Source organism: Falco peregrinus, chromosome 5, assembly GCF_023634155.1.
Source record: "Falco peregrinus isolate bFalPer1 chromosome 5, bFalPer1.pri, whole genome shotgun sequence".
NCBI lineage: Eukaryota > Metazoa > Chordata > Aves > Falconiformes > Falconidae > Falco > Falco peregrinus.
In genome coordinates this window covers 20556294-20572413 of record NC_073725.1, presented here as the reverse complement: position 1 = coordinate 20572413, position 16120 = coordinate 20556294, and the positions used below count along the sequence as shown (strand labels likewise).

General features: G+C 42.5%; 1 protein-coding gene across 5 annotated transcripts in view; it reads right to left on the bottom strand.

The window, feature by feature from the left end:
* The window catches only part of ELMO1 (engulfment and cell motility 1), a 311529-nt gene that overhangs the window by 16135 nt on the left and 279274 nt on the right, over nucleotides 1–16120 (bottom strand). For all 5 annotated transcript variants that reach the window (XM_055803695.1, XM_055803697.1, XM_055803694.1 and 2 more), the window contains 2 exons: nucleotides 13856–14019; nucleotides 7102–7214 (listed from right to left, as the gene is read on the bottom strand). In XM_055803695.1, the coding sequence (XP_055659670.1) occupies nucleotides 7102–7214; nucleotides 13856–14019 (277 nt within the window). The remainder of the gene's footprint in view (nucleotides 1–7101; nucleotides 7215–13855; nucleotides 14020–16120) is intronic.

Below are 16120 nucleotides of genomic sequence, written 5' to 3'. Positions count from 1 at the left end.
GCTATAAATCTCCATAAGCTCAGAGCAGGGCTAGATGTTAAAATGCAATTTGGGGTGGGGGCAGAGGGCTTCTCGGGCTCTGTGCTGCTCCTGTTGCTGGCAGTGCTGATGCTGGCTGTGACAAGCAGCACTAGAGGGGACAACCTAGGGGAAACGTTTGCATTGACACAGCCCCATGGTGCTGCAGTTGCCAGGAGCGAACGGAGCCACAGTTTGGATAAAATGTTGAAGGAGCTGTAGAACCACCAGAGCCAGCATACGTGAGCTCATTTGGGGTGTTAGCAAAGGAAGGACTTCTTGGCTCTGGCTTCACGGACCCAACTTCTTTCTAAAAGACACTCTCCGGTCCCTTGGCCAGCCATTTAAAGTACAATGCAATAAAACACAGAGAAAGGCAACTCAACTTTGAATGGCAAAAGTGGGCTTCTGCATGCCATTTTAAATTTCTTTGTCATGGCGGGTAAAAGTATTTGGGGAAAAAACCCTACACACTTTAAACCACTTTCTGATTGTGCAGACCCTTCTAGAGCACGGTTTCAGCAGACCTCACAAATGGCTGGCAAAGGCTCAAAACGACAACGGGAGAGGTTCTGGTTATCTACTCCCCAAGCACGCACAGTACAGAATGATTTATGGTAAAGCACCTGAGATTATGGTTTTGTGACGCATATGAGAAGAGCTGCTGAAATACAAGCATCCTTGGACTGTAAGCAGTACATACAGCGTTGCACGATATGGGGTAAAGAGTAAAACCCCACTTGCAATGCTTTCATAGGGATTTGAAACTAGAGCAAGCAGGAGCTGGCATTCAGTAGACTCTCACCTGCAGAGCTCACACACAAAATCAACTCACTGCACAGTTCGTGTGGCTCAGAAGGATATGTGTGAAAGTTTTCTAGATCCGTACCTTTTACAGAAACTCTATCAGAACCGTATCAAAACCCAATGCTTAAAAAATATACCCCACTGAACCTGACGGTAGACCATCATGCCCCTAGCCTACCTAAAGAAAAGCCTCTAGGAACTGTAGCAGGAGGCTTTCATGCCCAGCTTTAGCTACAACCTCATTGTTTATCAGGCTGTACAAAGGAATACACCTTTCCAATTCTAAGATTAATACAATATTTTTTTCCTGATAAAAGTCAACATGGCCTCACTACCTTCTCAGTGACCTGGCCAGGAAGATGGTGTAACTGAAACCCACAAAAATCCTATGAATTCCTTTCAGTTTAGCACAAATGGCACTGGCGTCATTAGCAAGGGTTTGAAAAAGTTTGGCTCTTTAATGTCCTACAGATGACAGTGTTCTGGGAACCTTGGCCCTGTTTCAACGCCCTGCTCCAATAATAGAGAGGAAAATCCCCTCAGTGAAAATGTCTTCATTTTTAGGAAGGGGTGATTTTATGGGAAGAAACCCTAGCTCTGAAGGCTTGTGGAGCCTTTTACAGTAATTCCCCATAACCCACGGTTAATTAAAAACTAATAGCCACAGACTGTAGCTTGAAGCATGTCTGGCGTGATTCTCCTGTGGGCTCACTAATAACTGCTATTGTGCCACAGCCTTGCCGTCAAGGGGAGAAACCCTTAAATGAAACCTACAAATGGAACTAATGAGGTTCCTTCAGCCGCAGCCGCTAAATGACTGCACCAGCCAGGCTGCGGAGGGCGATCAGCACATTAGTGATGGGAAGTAAGCCCTGGTTCTACAAGCACATCAGCCTTGCCATCTGGGGTGGGTTTTTTCAGCTGTACATATTGTTATGAATAGTTTATCAGACAATAACCCACTTCTATGAGATCTCAGTCTCTTGGAGGGGAACGGTTTTAAAGAAGATGCATGTTATTTTACTGTAGTGCAGGTACTGAACACAACTTCACTGGAAAAGTAGTATATAAATAATCCTGCAGTCAAAGTAAAAATTATATTGAATTGCTTCCACTGACAAAAAGGGTGCAGAAATCCTAATTACAGAACAGCACATGGGAAGTGGCCAACATTCTTTCAGGTCTAAATTGATAAACAAAAAACCCCAAACCCTAAACAAAACAAAGAGCAGCAGCAGCAGCTCTTTTCTACCATGACTAGAAAGTGGTGTTTCTAAAACAAAGAAAAACTACTACCCAACCCTCCAGAGCTCTTAAACCCAAGGCTGCAGAGTTGAAGTGCCACAAGAGGCTTTGAAGACAGGACCAGCATTTCTCAACAGACCCTGTACGCCACAGCTGGCAGATCCGTGTGTATGTGCACAGCTGGAGTGGGGCAACCGTCTGTTCAGGAAGGAGTGGAGTTTGTTTTGGTTTTAGGCCAGTCTTACGAATTTGCCCTATAGCCTAAGCCCCTTCTATGAGCTACAACTCTTATTCTGTACCCAGTGTTATTCCACCTGCCTCTGTAAAACTCCCCAGAGCAAGCAACTGTAGGGAGGGCAGTCGCTAACCAGAGTCTTTAGAGATGATGGGGGTCTGTGAGTTCATTGCAATTTTCGGACACTACATCATTTGCTCTTTCCTGTGAGTCTTTATGTCTTTTAGCTCACTGACCACCGATGCAATCAAATTAAAGTGCTAGAGATTCTTCTTTGGGAAACAGAATTAATCATTCCATTTTTTTAACTTGAAAAGGTTACAAAGAAATTGTTCTGATTTTCAGGTAACTGCTAGAGCAGCCAGTGGGTTAAATATACTGCAGCACATTGTTAAATATTACAGATGAGGGTAAAAAAAAAATATAAATTGGCTACAATTTGGCTGGAAGAGTAATACTAAAAACTGACTGAATAGTAGAGCACAGAACATTTTGCTGATGGGCTACAGAGTGCTTGGCCATTCACATCGTGCATTAATGGCCACTGACTCATATGCCCTTCACTATGCTATCCCAGGTAAAGAAGTGCTGTGGTTAGTACAGAAGTACTCTATAGTTAGAATCTGGGGAGAAAACAGCTCAGATACACATGGACAAACGTCTGAGTACACATTTTAGCCCAATATATGTTCTCGATTACTAAATAAGCTTTTTGTTCAAAGAAAATCTTCCTCAGATTTAGCAGCAAGAACACACTTACGAACGTACCAGTGAAAATATACGTGTTTGTATAGATTTTAGATATATGTACATGGTCCCACTCTTTTTCTTTCATTGTGATGCCTTTCTCTAATACAACTGTAGTGACACATTTTCACTCTAACTGGTTTTAACTGTTTAGCTGAAAGCCAGCGAGCCCTGCAAGTGACTGGCAAATAAGCGACCTGTGGCAACGCTGGTGGTTAATCAGTTCTTCTCAGCAAGTCATGCACTCACAGAATATTATTTTTTACGGGACTACAGAGGGTGGGATGGAGTAGCAGTAGCAAAGAGGCTTGGCAGAAAAAAGACAAAGTGTGTGTTCTTGTTCAGAACTGTGAATTACTTATCTTAGTAGCAAGAGATAGAAAACCTGTCTTCACTTGATTTTTTGTTTTAATTTAAGCCTTCTCTTTCCAGGTTACTTCCATGCTGTCTTGTGTTTTTAATTTAATGGTGTGTATCACCAGGCTTTCCTTCCTTTCCAAAAATTGCTGTGCAATTTCTTTGGCTGAAAAACCACTTCAAAAACATGCAATTTCTCTATAATCTTTATAAAGCTAAAAGGGGAATTTATTTCTAAGAGTGTACCCAGCAACATAACTACAAATGTACTGGATGACAGCATCAGCAGTATCTATTATTCTCAATAAAATGCCTTTATCTCCTACTTAGCTCTACTGGAAATAATAACTCTGGGGCTGTAAAATGCTTTGCAGGCTTTTGCTTTAGTCTTCTCCCCTTTCTTTTAGGAATTAGGGGTGGAGAAAGCTGAAGAGGTCTGTCTTTCAGCTGATGTCCACAATCAAGGAACAAAGTGGGGATTTGCAAAGCTTCATGATCTGCTGGCGAACAATGACCAGAAGGGCAGGCTAGATTTTACTGCTTCATTTCCAACTGATTAAGAATACTTAATAAAAACAGGAGTAGTTAGTACTGCAGTTCTCCTATGCAACCTTGCAAGGGAAAGGCCATGTATTCCTCGGAAGTGCTAAGGATCCTGCTGGGACAACAACGGTATTTCTGAATTTCATGTACAGAGAGATCCTGCCGATACGATAATCCTGTGCTGAAACACAAAAGGCAGAGATCTGAGCCCAGATACCTCACAGCTTAATCTGCAGCATCTCCCCAGTGAATCATCTGTTGGATTGGAGGCTTTCCAATGCCAAGTATATATGAAAGTGCTTCACCTCTCCTCAAAAGGCCGTAAGAGGCTGTAAACTCCCTGCTCATTTTTTTGTAAGTCAATTTTTTCAACTTACTGTGACTAACCATGTGTGTCCTACCACATGTTCAAACAACAGTCTTAACAGAAGTTTGCTCTGGAGTCTTTATCATGGGGTAATGCATACTAATTGTTTTTTAAACGGGCAATTTAATGCTTTCAGCTTCTCCTGTGTAGGGCAGGTACAGGTTCCTCTTGCACAATCCGAATATTTGTGATATTTGTTCCAGAATTGTCTCAGGGGAAAAAGATCATAGGAAAGGTAAAAGAAGCAGTATATATACTGAAGTATAACACCTACCTGATCTTTTACAAGTTGTTTGCCACATAACAAGCAGATCGTGATGCACCACAGCACCCCCCATTTCTCTTTCAGCTCCTAATTGACCTGGACGGACCACGACCCTTTGCAATGCTCCACGGCAAGTGAATTCAGTTGGAGCGGCAGGCAGGTGGCAGGGCTCCTGAACCCCCCCGTAGCACAGGGCACGTACACAGAGGTGGGGTGGGGGACAGCAGATGGGAAGGTGCGATAAGGCTAACAGAAGACACACTCGGGAATCTGGGACTTGTACTATTTTTATCAGGACATTCAGAGGAATCATCTGAAAGGCTGACTATCCCGATGTTTAGTATCGCTAAGCTCAACCTCTGGCCTCCGTTCACTTTACTTCATCTTCTAGTTCTTGACATCAGGACAGCCCTGGTTTTACAGCTTGCCCTGTTTGGGGTACTGGAGATCCTGAAGGACAAAGGCTGATTTCGAGAGAGCTGCTTCTGCTTTGTGCCAGCTGCCACTATTTGCTAGTTAGACTGTGCCAGGCACTGTACATACTAAAAAAGGACCCCAGCTGAATGGCTTATATATCAAATATGCTTGTGTTTACAACCCATACTTTGGTTCCTCATTAGATCACACAGTGTTAGATCGTACTTAATTTAGTCCTGGTGGCCTTACGGATCATTATCTTCGGTAACGGTTGTGTCTTCTCCTTCCTTCCCAGGGGAAAAATTTACAGTTCTGTTTAAGGGAATAGAGGGAGTCTAACATAAGCCACACACAACTCTTAAGGGCATGTGGAAACATGCCATTCTATATGGGCTTGTATCTGACAAAACCCAATGTATTTCAGAGAAGATCAAGTCCTCTGAGGCATGGCCACATGTTTTATTTGTTTCCAAAGAACTGTGAACTTTTTTGGCCCTGTATAAATGTGACATCAAAGCAATTAATCTGGTGGCCTATACAATTCACTCCATGGCATGATACATAGCAACCTGCTCAACTCTGGACCAGAAGATTATGCTGATTTTTTTTTTTTTCTAAACATATATATATATTTAACTTCAACTCCACACATGTAAGTTGAACCAACTTATGCCCCCTAAGGCTTTTGATCCTATAAATCATGAACTAACAACAGCTGAAAATAAAATAAACAGTCTACCTTCCTCTTGGAGATCTGCTAAAAGAAGAACATTTGCCACAAACCCTGCTCCTTCCCTAGAATTTCAGTCATTTAGGATTAAGGCTCTGAGAGGAATAAAATAAACAACCCTCACTACTGATAGCCAAACCAAACTATGACTACTTTAGCTACTTTCACTCCACGAATATGCTGCTGAAGGGAAAAAAAACATATCGTGTGCCTCACTATAAAGTCTTTATAGAAAGTCACACTGGAATATTAATGCTCTTTCCCTAAACTCTGTGCGGTGGGCTTCATAGGTGTTCGTAGGCTTGACAGAGTTAAGCTTGACAGCTATAAAGCTGCAGTACATTTTTTTCTGCAACTCAACCCTTTCATAAAGGCTTTGACATTTTCCAAAATAACCTCCCTACATTAAGGAAAATCGCTTCCTTGTTTCTCAGGAAGGAGGCATTGCAGGGATACTTCTCTCTGTGATGAAAGCAGTTTTCCCCAGTTGATGGGAAAGTCTCAAATACTTATCTATGACAGTTCTTACTCTTAGCTTTTGTAACTTTCTGATTTGTATTCTACCTACAGCAGAAAGCAAATGGAAATCCCTTTAAAACCCTCACAAAATGAGGGTTTTAAAGGGAAACTTTTAGAAACAACTTCTAATTAATCTGCTGAATTTACACTATGTCCCTGTTATTTCGTCCAGATAAAGAAGCCTGCCTCTCTGAGGGGAGAAGAGCCATAGAGAATGTGACTGTACAAAATGAGCTGCAAATCTAGCACTGAGCAATGACTCATAGGATTTGGAAAATAATCTTCTCATGTCAATCAAGTATTCATCTGAAGGTACACAAATTACAAATTGATCTAAGTGCTTTTTAAAAGTATATTTAAACACCATAATATATTTAATGTATATGGTAATATAAGACAAAACCCAAGGACAGGCAGTACTAGAGGGAGGGGTGCAGGATGAGTTCATCACATATATAAAGCTGCTCCAAGTCTGACAGATTCAAGTTCTGGCTACACCAGGTTTCATGTGCTATTCCTGCACAGGCAGAGATTTTGTTCTGAGATAAACAAGAAGCCTGGACATCCAGGCAGAAATCAAAATACTGAGTTCAGAGTGCAAGACTGCTGCTTGAGACTTTTGTCAAATGCTGGGCTTGTTCCAGATGATCTGTGTGATGAAGCCAAAACCAGTTCCAGGAAAACACAGGAAAGCCTGCAAGTGTAACTAGGAAATCTGCTTTCAGATGCCCCCCTAGTAAAAACAGTCAAGCACTACAACCAAGGACCTTGCCACTAAAACTAGTATTGCTCATCTCAACTTTCAGACAAAAGTGACAATAAAAAGCCAGACTAGGCAGCCTGAGCTGTACCTTGTCGACGCCGACTGTTGAGTTTCCTAAAGCAGGTGCCCTCCACAAGTCGATTGAGACGTTGCTGCTTGATCAGTTCTAAGATCTCAGGCTGAATCTTCTCTTTTAGTTCCCTTGGGAAGACAGAAAGTAGGCACTTGTCAAATTTAGTCAAAGACCATCCTCTTTCCTCTGAGACAGAGTCTCACAAGATGTTTCTGCAGGGAGTTTGAAGGGGACAACAGTCACAGGCAGGCCCAGGTCAGAATCAAGTGTGCTCCAGAAAAAAACCTTTTTCTTATAACAAAGAATGAGAGCCAGGATATCTCTGTTGTAGACATCTCCCTACTATGACATAAGTGTATGACTCAGGCAAGTCGCTCACTTGTTTCTGACTTCACTCATCTAAAAATAACGCTTACTATAATGAATCAAGAATTTTTTTCTGTGGCTAATAATGGTCTTTCACCATAGCAGCACTGTGAAGCTTATTTGAGGGTCTGTCACCTTTTGGTGCATGGTCCTCTGCTGGTGTAGTTTACTAGCACAATTATTTAGGACAAAAGGAGGAAGGCTAAACCACATTTTAAAACAACGATAAAAAACAGTGAACAATGCCAATGAACTAAAATCATGACCGGTGCTATATGCTTGTTCTTAATTCCACACCATTCAATTAATTCATTATTATCAAAATTTTGTGGAAAACTAAGTCATGGCTAGGGATTGCTCAAGGACCAAACTTTACCCTTGCCCAGGAGTGCAGGAACCCACAGTGTGTTTAGAAATAATATTCTATAACCTTCAGAAAATGCATTTTCTACATCCTACTTTATCAAGAGTTCAGCGTGTCAAGGACTAGGCAGAAAATGTATGCACGTAACATTTAAATTTTGATTTCATACACCATCACATGGATTCACATATGCCTGAATTCATCAGTTACATCCTCACTTAGATTCATTAAGAATACATAAAAGACAGGTTTAAACATCAACTCGACAGCAAGCCTAGCAAGATTAAAAAATAACTGAATTTGTAGAGGATTTATAAAATATGAAGTGTGTCAGAACCATAATTTTGCATTGCTGTGCAAATTAGGTAATATCAAAAATCATTATGTCTGGCAGTATGTTCCAGCAATCGTCATCAAAAGGAAGCAAAGCTGTGGCATCCCACAGAGACCACAAAAATATTCTCTCTCCTTGAAAACTTAGGGAGCCCTATCTCTGTCGATGTCCACATTCATTTGGATTCTATACCTTTGATCTGCCAGACCTGCACTGGAAGTCCTCTGCTAGGAAGATCAGGCCTTGAAACAAAAATACCATCTTTCCCTCAGGTTTTAACAAAACGGTTGGAGTTCTTGATGCATAACCCATCGCATATATTTTCAGGCAGTGAAAATCTAGCTGGTCAAAAATCAAAGAAGCATTGTAACTATAGAAACAGGCCACCTTTTGGAAATGTATTATTAGTCCTTTAGGATAATTTTCAAGCACTGCTGTTTTCTCATTGGGAACCAAGATCTGAATATGCCAAATGGTTAAATACTGTGATTAAAAGAATTTTGTGCTTGAATAAATGTTTTGCTTTTACTGAGCTGATGACCCTCCCCTTCCCAGGTAAATCCTGGGAGCAGGGGCTAAGAAGAGCAGTGTTAAAACACAGCGTCATTGCTTAGCCCAGGCCGCAGGCAAAATCTGCAGCTGAACTGACTTCAAACAGTCAAGACTAGTATAAACACCAGTTTGATATTTAGGTAATTTCATTCAGAAATTGGATGGTTATCATTCAATAGGTGTTAAAGGTTTGGGGCAAATTCTCTTCAGTATCTTTATCAATAATCTGTATGAGGGGATCGAGCGCACCCTCATCAGTTTGCAGATGACACCAGGCTGGGGGGGATTGTTGATCTGCTGGAAGGCAGGAGGCTCTGCAGGGGGATCTGGACAGGCCGGACCGATGGGCTGAGGTTCAACAAGGTTGATGGCTGGCTGAACATGAGCCAGCAGTGTGCCCAGGTGGCCAAGAAGGCCAACAGCATCCTGGCTTGTATCAGACACAGTGTGGCCAGCAGGACCAGGGCAGTGATCTTCCCCCTGCACTCAGCACGGGTGAGGCCACACCTGGAACCCTGTCTTCAGTTTTGGGCCCCTCGCTACAAGAGGGATGTAGAGGTGCTGCAGCGTGTCCAGAGACGGGCAACGGGGCTGGGGAAGGGTCTGGAGCTCAGGTCTGATGAGGGGTGGCTGAGGGCACTGGGGTGGTTCAGCCTGGAGAGGAGGAGGCTCAGGGGGGACCTTGTTGCTCTCTACAGCTGCCTGAGGGGAGCCTGTAGGCGGGGAGGGGGTGGGGGGGGGTGGGGGTGTGTGTGTCGGTCTCTGCTCCTGGGTAACAAGGGACAGGACAAGAGGAAAAGCCCTCAGGCTGTGCCAGTGGAGGCTGAGACTGGATGTTAGGAAACATTTCCTCACGGAAAGGGTGGTCCAGCACTGGAACAGGCTGCCCAGGGAGGGGGTGGAAGCGTCATCCCTGGAGGCGTTTACAAAATACATAGATGCTGTGCTTAGGGACATAGTTTAGTGGTGGACTTGGCAGTCCTGGATTAACAGTTGGACCTGCTGATCTTACAGGTCTTTTCTAACCTAAATGATTCTATGAACATCATAGTTGTAAGACACTACCGAAAAGACAAAAATGAAGGTGTCATGCAGCACATTGACGTCTGTTTGCTCATAGTATCCCCTCTTCTGTCCTTTAAAGCCCCATCCGCCCTTTACAATTCAGAGGAAGAGAAGGATTTTTAACCAGTCCTAAAATAAACAGGTAATCCTCTCTGGAGTACTTTGCTGTCTAAGGCAGACTTTCCATAGGAAGAAGCGCCATAGGAGAGAAGGGACACCTTCTGCCTCTTTAATGATGTGCTGGAGTCCCTCCACAAATTAGAGGTGGCACTTAGGGACATGGTTTAGCGTTGGACTTGCCAGTGTTGGGTTTACAGTTGGACTTAATGATCTTAAGGGTCTTTTCCAACTTAAATGATTCTATGTGCATGTGTTTACTCTCACAACCATGAAGCTCAGAGGTAGTACACCCTTCTGTTTTACAGTCCCCAGACTAACACACAGATGTTCTGGAGACAACTCGTTACCTCATGGAGAAACAGTCTTCAGTGACTTTGGACTTTCGTGATACCCCATAAGTCTTATCCATCCCTTGCCACTGGTCATCTGCACTTACTGTCCTCAGCAGCTCAAGCCAACATGTGGTTACTCTGACTGGTATGGTTCTCAGCTATTTTTTAGACACCGTGGCTCCAGATACAAGGAGATCCTGCCACTTAGTGCTCCTAACTGTCAAGGTTTCTGTTCCATCACTTCAAGGTGACATAAATGGAGCAGAACAATCAAACCACGGCACACAGTTGAAAAAAAGATGCACTACTTTGAATATATTTCCTTCAGAAAGCCTTATGAAGGCAAGGGAGTTCTGTTCGTCAGGGTCAGTGTTTAAAGACCAAAGGATTAGAAAAAAAAAATAAAATCTCTGTACAAGAAACAGGTCCTGCTGCCTAATTTTAAAATCAAACAGGAACAATGAGCTAAAGGAAGATCATAAATGCAAATATGTTTTGTAAGAACTGTATGTATTGTCCTTCAGATAACACTGGCTTAACAGTTTGTGACTTGCAAAGAGAGAGAACAAACTCAGAAAGTCTAAGGAGACAGGGGCTTTAAAAATTGCTCTTAGTTTCCTACTGTGTTCCTGTCATGTAAGAACGGCAAAAGTTAGCGGCCTGCTGAGACAGGAGGAGGGAACCACGCAGTAATATATATGATCACTAATTTTCTGATTTCACTGGTCTCAGCACCATAGACAATACTGACATCGGACACTTGTTTTTAAAATAACAGACTTGAATTGTCAGCAAATTTGAAAATCATTAGAAATTCTTTTTAGATTACTCAAATGACACTAGTTCTTCAGCACCAGTTATATCCATCCCCAGCTTTTGCCTTTCCAGCTTATAATTAAGACATCTTCTTGCTAGCTTTTTTCCTTCCAGGATGGGGCATATTACAGACATTTAAAGCATTACAACACAACAGAAGAGTAATCCCAGAACTGCTTTCATGTGTTTTGTCCTTTTATCTTTCTGGCTTGTAGCTATGTCTTCCACGCATTTGCAACAGGCAGTAGTGACTCTTTCTAACACTGCAGAGAAATCTGTAAGATAAAAAGCATCCACATCCTTCCCTCTATTTTCCTGTATGTTGCTGATTTTCACGTACATGTTACTTAGCAATGGTTCCCTAGCTGGCATTAACTCTCCTTTCACCAGCAAGCCACCACTTAGATGTCAGATCTTTATCAAGTATTAACGCATCTCTTGCCATTTAACGTGTCAGAGATCTTTGCTCCTCTACAAGCCCACAGGATTCCTACACACCTTCTTCCCCAGCCATTCAAAATGCACCAGTGATACTTTATAATTTCTTTGTGGAATAGCAGTTTGGACGATCAATAACGGTCCCAGAATCTTGAATAGATTCTGTTCTGAAAGGCTTTTTGTTTTCCCTAATCAAAAGTAGAAATTGAAAAAACTTCATCTCACATGATACAACACTGCTCGTATAAAAGAAACAAGTAATCCTTGCAAAACAAGGCTGCTGTAGCTATGAGGATCTAAGACAACACTTTCCGGATTACATTCAAATGCAGCTTAACAGAAACTTCTCTCATCCAGCAGCTTCAAAACTTAAAAAGTTCAGTGCTTCATACAATGAACAGCAGAAGAAAGGCTTCAATCATGTTCAAGGTGGGAAAAACCATCATCTGATTGCCATATTCTCACACAGAATTGAACAACGCCTGCTGACTTTACATTCACCGTTGTGCACAATCTCTTTTAGCATATCTGCAAGGCTTTAAAATGTACAGCGCAGCCACAATTGCTCTCTTCACTTGCAGTCTTTTTCCCTACAATGAGGCCATGATTCTGTACGTCTATCAATTGTGCCATCTATGCAATTTGAGAGAGTTCAGTACGGGGAATCAAATCAAAGGGGAAAATGAAAGAACCCGTTTCTTTTCACAGTCAAGAATAAGTGATCATGGATGCAATCAAAATGCAAATGCATAGAGTTAAATCTCTGCAAAAGCACTTGTGATGGCTTAAACACCTTATCGATTTACTTAGCCTTTATAGCCTTTAGGCTTAGCCTTTGTCCTGATTCTGAAATGAGTCTGTGGTAACACTTCAGTTGCTTTTAACTATTGTGTTGGCTGTTTCACTCACTCCATGACGGGGAAGGAGACTCCACACTGTGGCAGCAACTAGCCAGAGTGACACTGGAAATGAAACAGCTTGCAGAGGGCACTGGCAAGTTTCATGAGGCTAGGTGATGGTGCAGAAGAATATAAATAGTTGACCTGCGTCATATTTAAACAGTTGACTCATAGGGAAAGCCTGGAAAATGAGAAGCTTTGGTGACAAGCTTAGCAGTACTGAGCAGCTCTGAACTACTAAATGTTGCAGGGGATTTGCAGGAGATCTCCAATAGTGTAATGATGCAAAACTGACTGGAACCATTTGTAGCTTTTTAATTGATGCATTACTATGAGTGACATCAGCTCTAATTGGGCATTAGATCCTATCTTCCTATACACTGAAAACATAAAAGAAGCATTTCCCCTTTGATCCACATTGGTATGATTAAAATAATGTAAGACGCTTCTGCTGCTGCGCTGCTGCCCCTGGACGAATGGGTCCCCAGAGCTTGTACTTAAGACACCTGTATCCTTTAGAAATAAATCAAAACAAACATTCCATTTCTGAATCCTGAAATGCTCTGGTCCAAACCCTTCTCTGTACCTTTACCTTGGAAAGGAGATTTCGAAAATCATCAGCCATTCCACTTGTAACATGGTCAGGATTTCATGACATTTCAGCTGATGCTTTTGGAGTCCTCACCATTTCTCTGCTGATCTCAAAAGGTTCCTGCTATTCTCAGCACATCACCTGTGCACCATGGGGTCTGTATCTGTCCTGTGCCACCAGTTCAGCCACAAGCCCAGACTTGGTCCAGAGCCAAGCACGGCCTCCATTTTTCATATAAAAGAACAAAGGGTATTCTGAGCTATGGCGGCAATATTAGCATTTGATACTTCGCAGTAAACAACAAGGAAAATAAGAATCCCACTGGCTAGCTGACAGAATGTTATAATTTACAAATAAGTAACTGTTTGTCATTAACACCAAAGATAATGCCGTAAACCAAGACGGTCATACACAACACCACTCTTTTGTGGAGCCAGTGTGTATCGGTTCATATTCTGGGCTTCTCCCCGTCTCTCTTGGAAAACTGACATTTGGAATTTTTAAAGACCCTTGGACAGAAGACAAAGTTGCAGTGTTATTTGGTTTTTGGTGGTGGTTTTTTTTGTTTGGTTTTTTTTTTTTTTTTTTTAAGCCAGCGCTACCAACACCAAACCCAGCCTCACAGTCATGCAACACTAGGAAATGTTAAAGCGTTGTTTCATACAAATAATCCACACCAAACCCTGTAGGGATTTGTTGAATCTGGTTTGACTGAACTCAAATAAAAAGTTAGGATTCCCAGCAGAAGAAAACACACTCCACTTCAAGCAGATGCCACGTTACTGCTTTGAGCATGGCTCCCTGGACAGCTTTCCTCCTTGGGTTCCCCCAGAAAAACTCACAAATGTCATTTGCATGCAAAAACGAGTGGAAAGAGAAGACAGTACTTACAGAATCGGACGAGACTGGAAATCTTCCTGGTTCATTCTTTCGGACTGGCGTATTTTCAGTATTTCTGTGTAACTGAGATTCTGAAGTTTGCTCTTGAACTGATCCAGAGAGCTAGGCTTGGTAGTGAGCGCTCTCATTATCTGTTCTTTCACTACCTGCATTACCTGTGGTTGACAAGGAAAGGAAAAGAAAACCTGTGTTAACACTTTTCGTGTTTTTGTTTCAAATCTTATTCTGGGTCGCAGTAAGGTTTCTAGGTATAGAAGATGATTAGTACTATGTGGTCTCAAGAAAATTTTTCAGTAGCATAACCAGAAAATAAGACAAATTCTGACAGGGCATCACATCTTACAGCAAGATCTCACCTGCTCTGTAACAAGAAATTTTGTTTTTTTTGGGGGGTGGTGGCAAGCATGTCATTTATAACTTGGCTGTCGCACTAGACAGCTAAATTACAATTGCTGGTTACAGGATTTTAAGTCCTGCTCTGTCCATGGTTTGTGTGCCCATGGCAGCAGTAGTGTGGCTCTTCTGCATTCTGAGTTGAGATGATGCTCCTGTAATGCCGGGGGGACAGGCACACATATACCACCAGACTTAACAGCAGAAAAAAAGGCTCTGAAGTCCTCAGGAGCCGACTGACAGAGCAGATGCGCATCCTGACTTCTGCCAGCTCAACCCAGGTGAAGTGCACAAGCCCCAGGGACCAGTTTCAATGCCCACAAGAAAGACTGTGGAGAGTTTTTAAGGTCTTACAGCTGCTTTCCTGCTGGGTCTTAGAGCTGCTCTCCTGATCAGCACAAAGCTGCTAACATGGCTGCTACAGTGGCCCATTCCTTCCCTTTATTCCTTATGCCCAGAGGTGATGGGCACACACAGGAGGCTCCCTCTGAACATCAGGAAACACTGTCACTGTGAGGTGACCAAGCACTGGCACAGGTTGCCCAGGGAGGTTGTGGAGCCTCCACTCTTGGAGATACTCAAAAGCCATCTGAGCACGGTCCTGGGCAGCTGGCTCTTGGTGGCACTGCTTGAGCAGGGAGGCTGGACGAGATGACCTCCAGAGGTCCCTTCCATCCTCAACCGCTTTGTGATTCTGCGAGAGCCTTAGGCTGTAGGCACATTGTGGCCATACACAGTGAAGGAAAGGAGCTTGTTAAAAGAGACCATTAGTCAGGGCGGGGGAGAGAGAGAGAGAGAGAGAGATAATTTTGCCAAGGATATTACAGGATTGCTTTTGAAGCAATGCCATATACAATGCAAACCAAAAAACGAGAACGAAGGATGGCTGGGCAACAGCCATCTATCTGCATATTAATTATCTTATCAGGGAAAACTGCTGAGACACAGTTAACTAAGGGGAATTGCTTGGCTCTAGTTCAAATAAATACATATCATAGATTACTGCTTCTCCACAATCCTAGACTCTTTTCCTTGGTGCTGGTGCAAATCACACACTTTGAAATATTTATCTGATGCTGTGCTTAAGTTAGCTGAAAAAACAATTTATCAGACTTAGAAAAGCCCATCCCACCCAAAACCCAACAGCTAAAAAACAGTAGGAAACGGTAACACAACTCTGGTATCCAAGAGGATGTTACAGAAATTAACAACTACAGAAATAGAGGGCAAAAGCTTTTTCTGCATTGTTAATTTTCCTTTATTCTTTCATCTTTACCATGTATCTTAAAACAGAAGCTCAGCCCCACAGAGGTTCCCCAATCATTCTGAAAATTTCTCTTTTCACATTAATATTTCATTGCTTCCCATGTGTTGCTTCAGTCTTCTAACTCATTGCCTACACTATGTTTTCTATTTTTGCTTCCTGAGATAGAACTTCTTTCTCAGATGTGATCTAAGCACTTATTTTAGCTGTGTCCAGCAGATGAAACTAAGCAATTAAAGAACTGAAGATAAGCTCCTTCCTTGCTACAGGGACCACATTCATCCCAGAGATCTACTTCAAGAGGAGCAAGATGCTCCTTCCAGAAGCATTGGCTCAGGTGGGCAACAAATGCCTTTGCACTTATATTTGCACCCCCTGAATGAGGCAGTCTACCCGCACTCACTTGGCTGGGGGCTTGCTCTGCATGCATCCATGCATTTAAGATCCTACTCTGGGTAAATCATGCAAACTTGGCCCAGCAAAGCTGAGCTCTGCCCTACCCACTCCTACAAATCTAACAGGTACTTTGCTATGTATTTGAGGAAGCCTTCTAAAACTTAGTTTGATGGTAAAAAGCAAAACTGAATTCTGTACTCTGC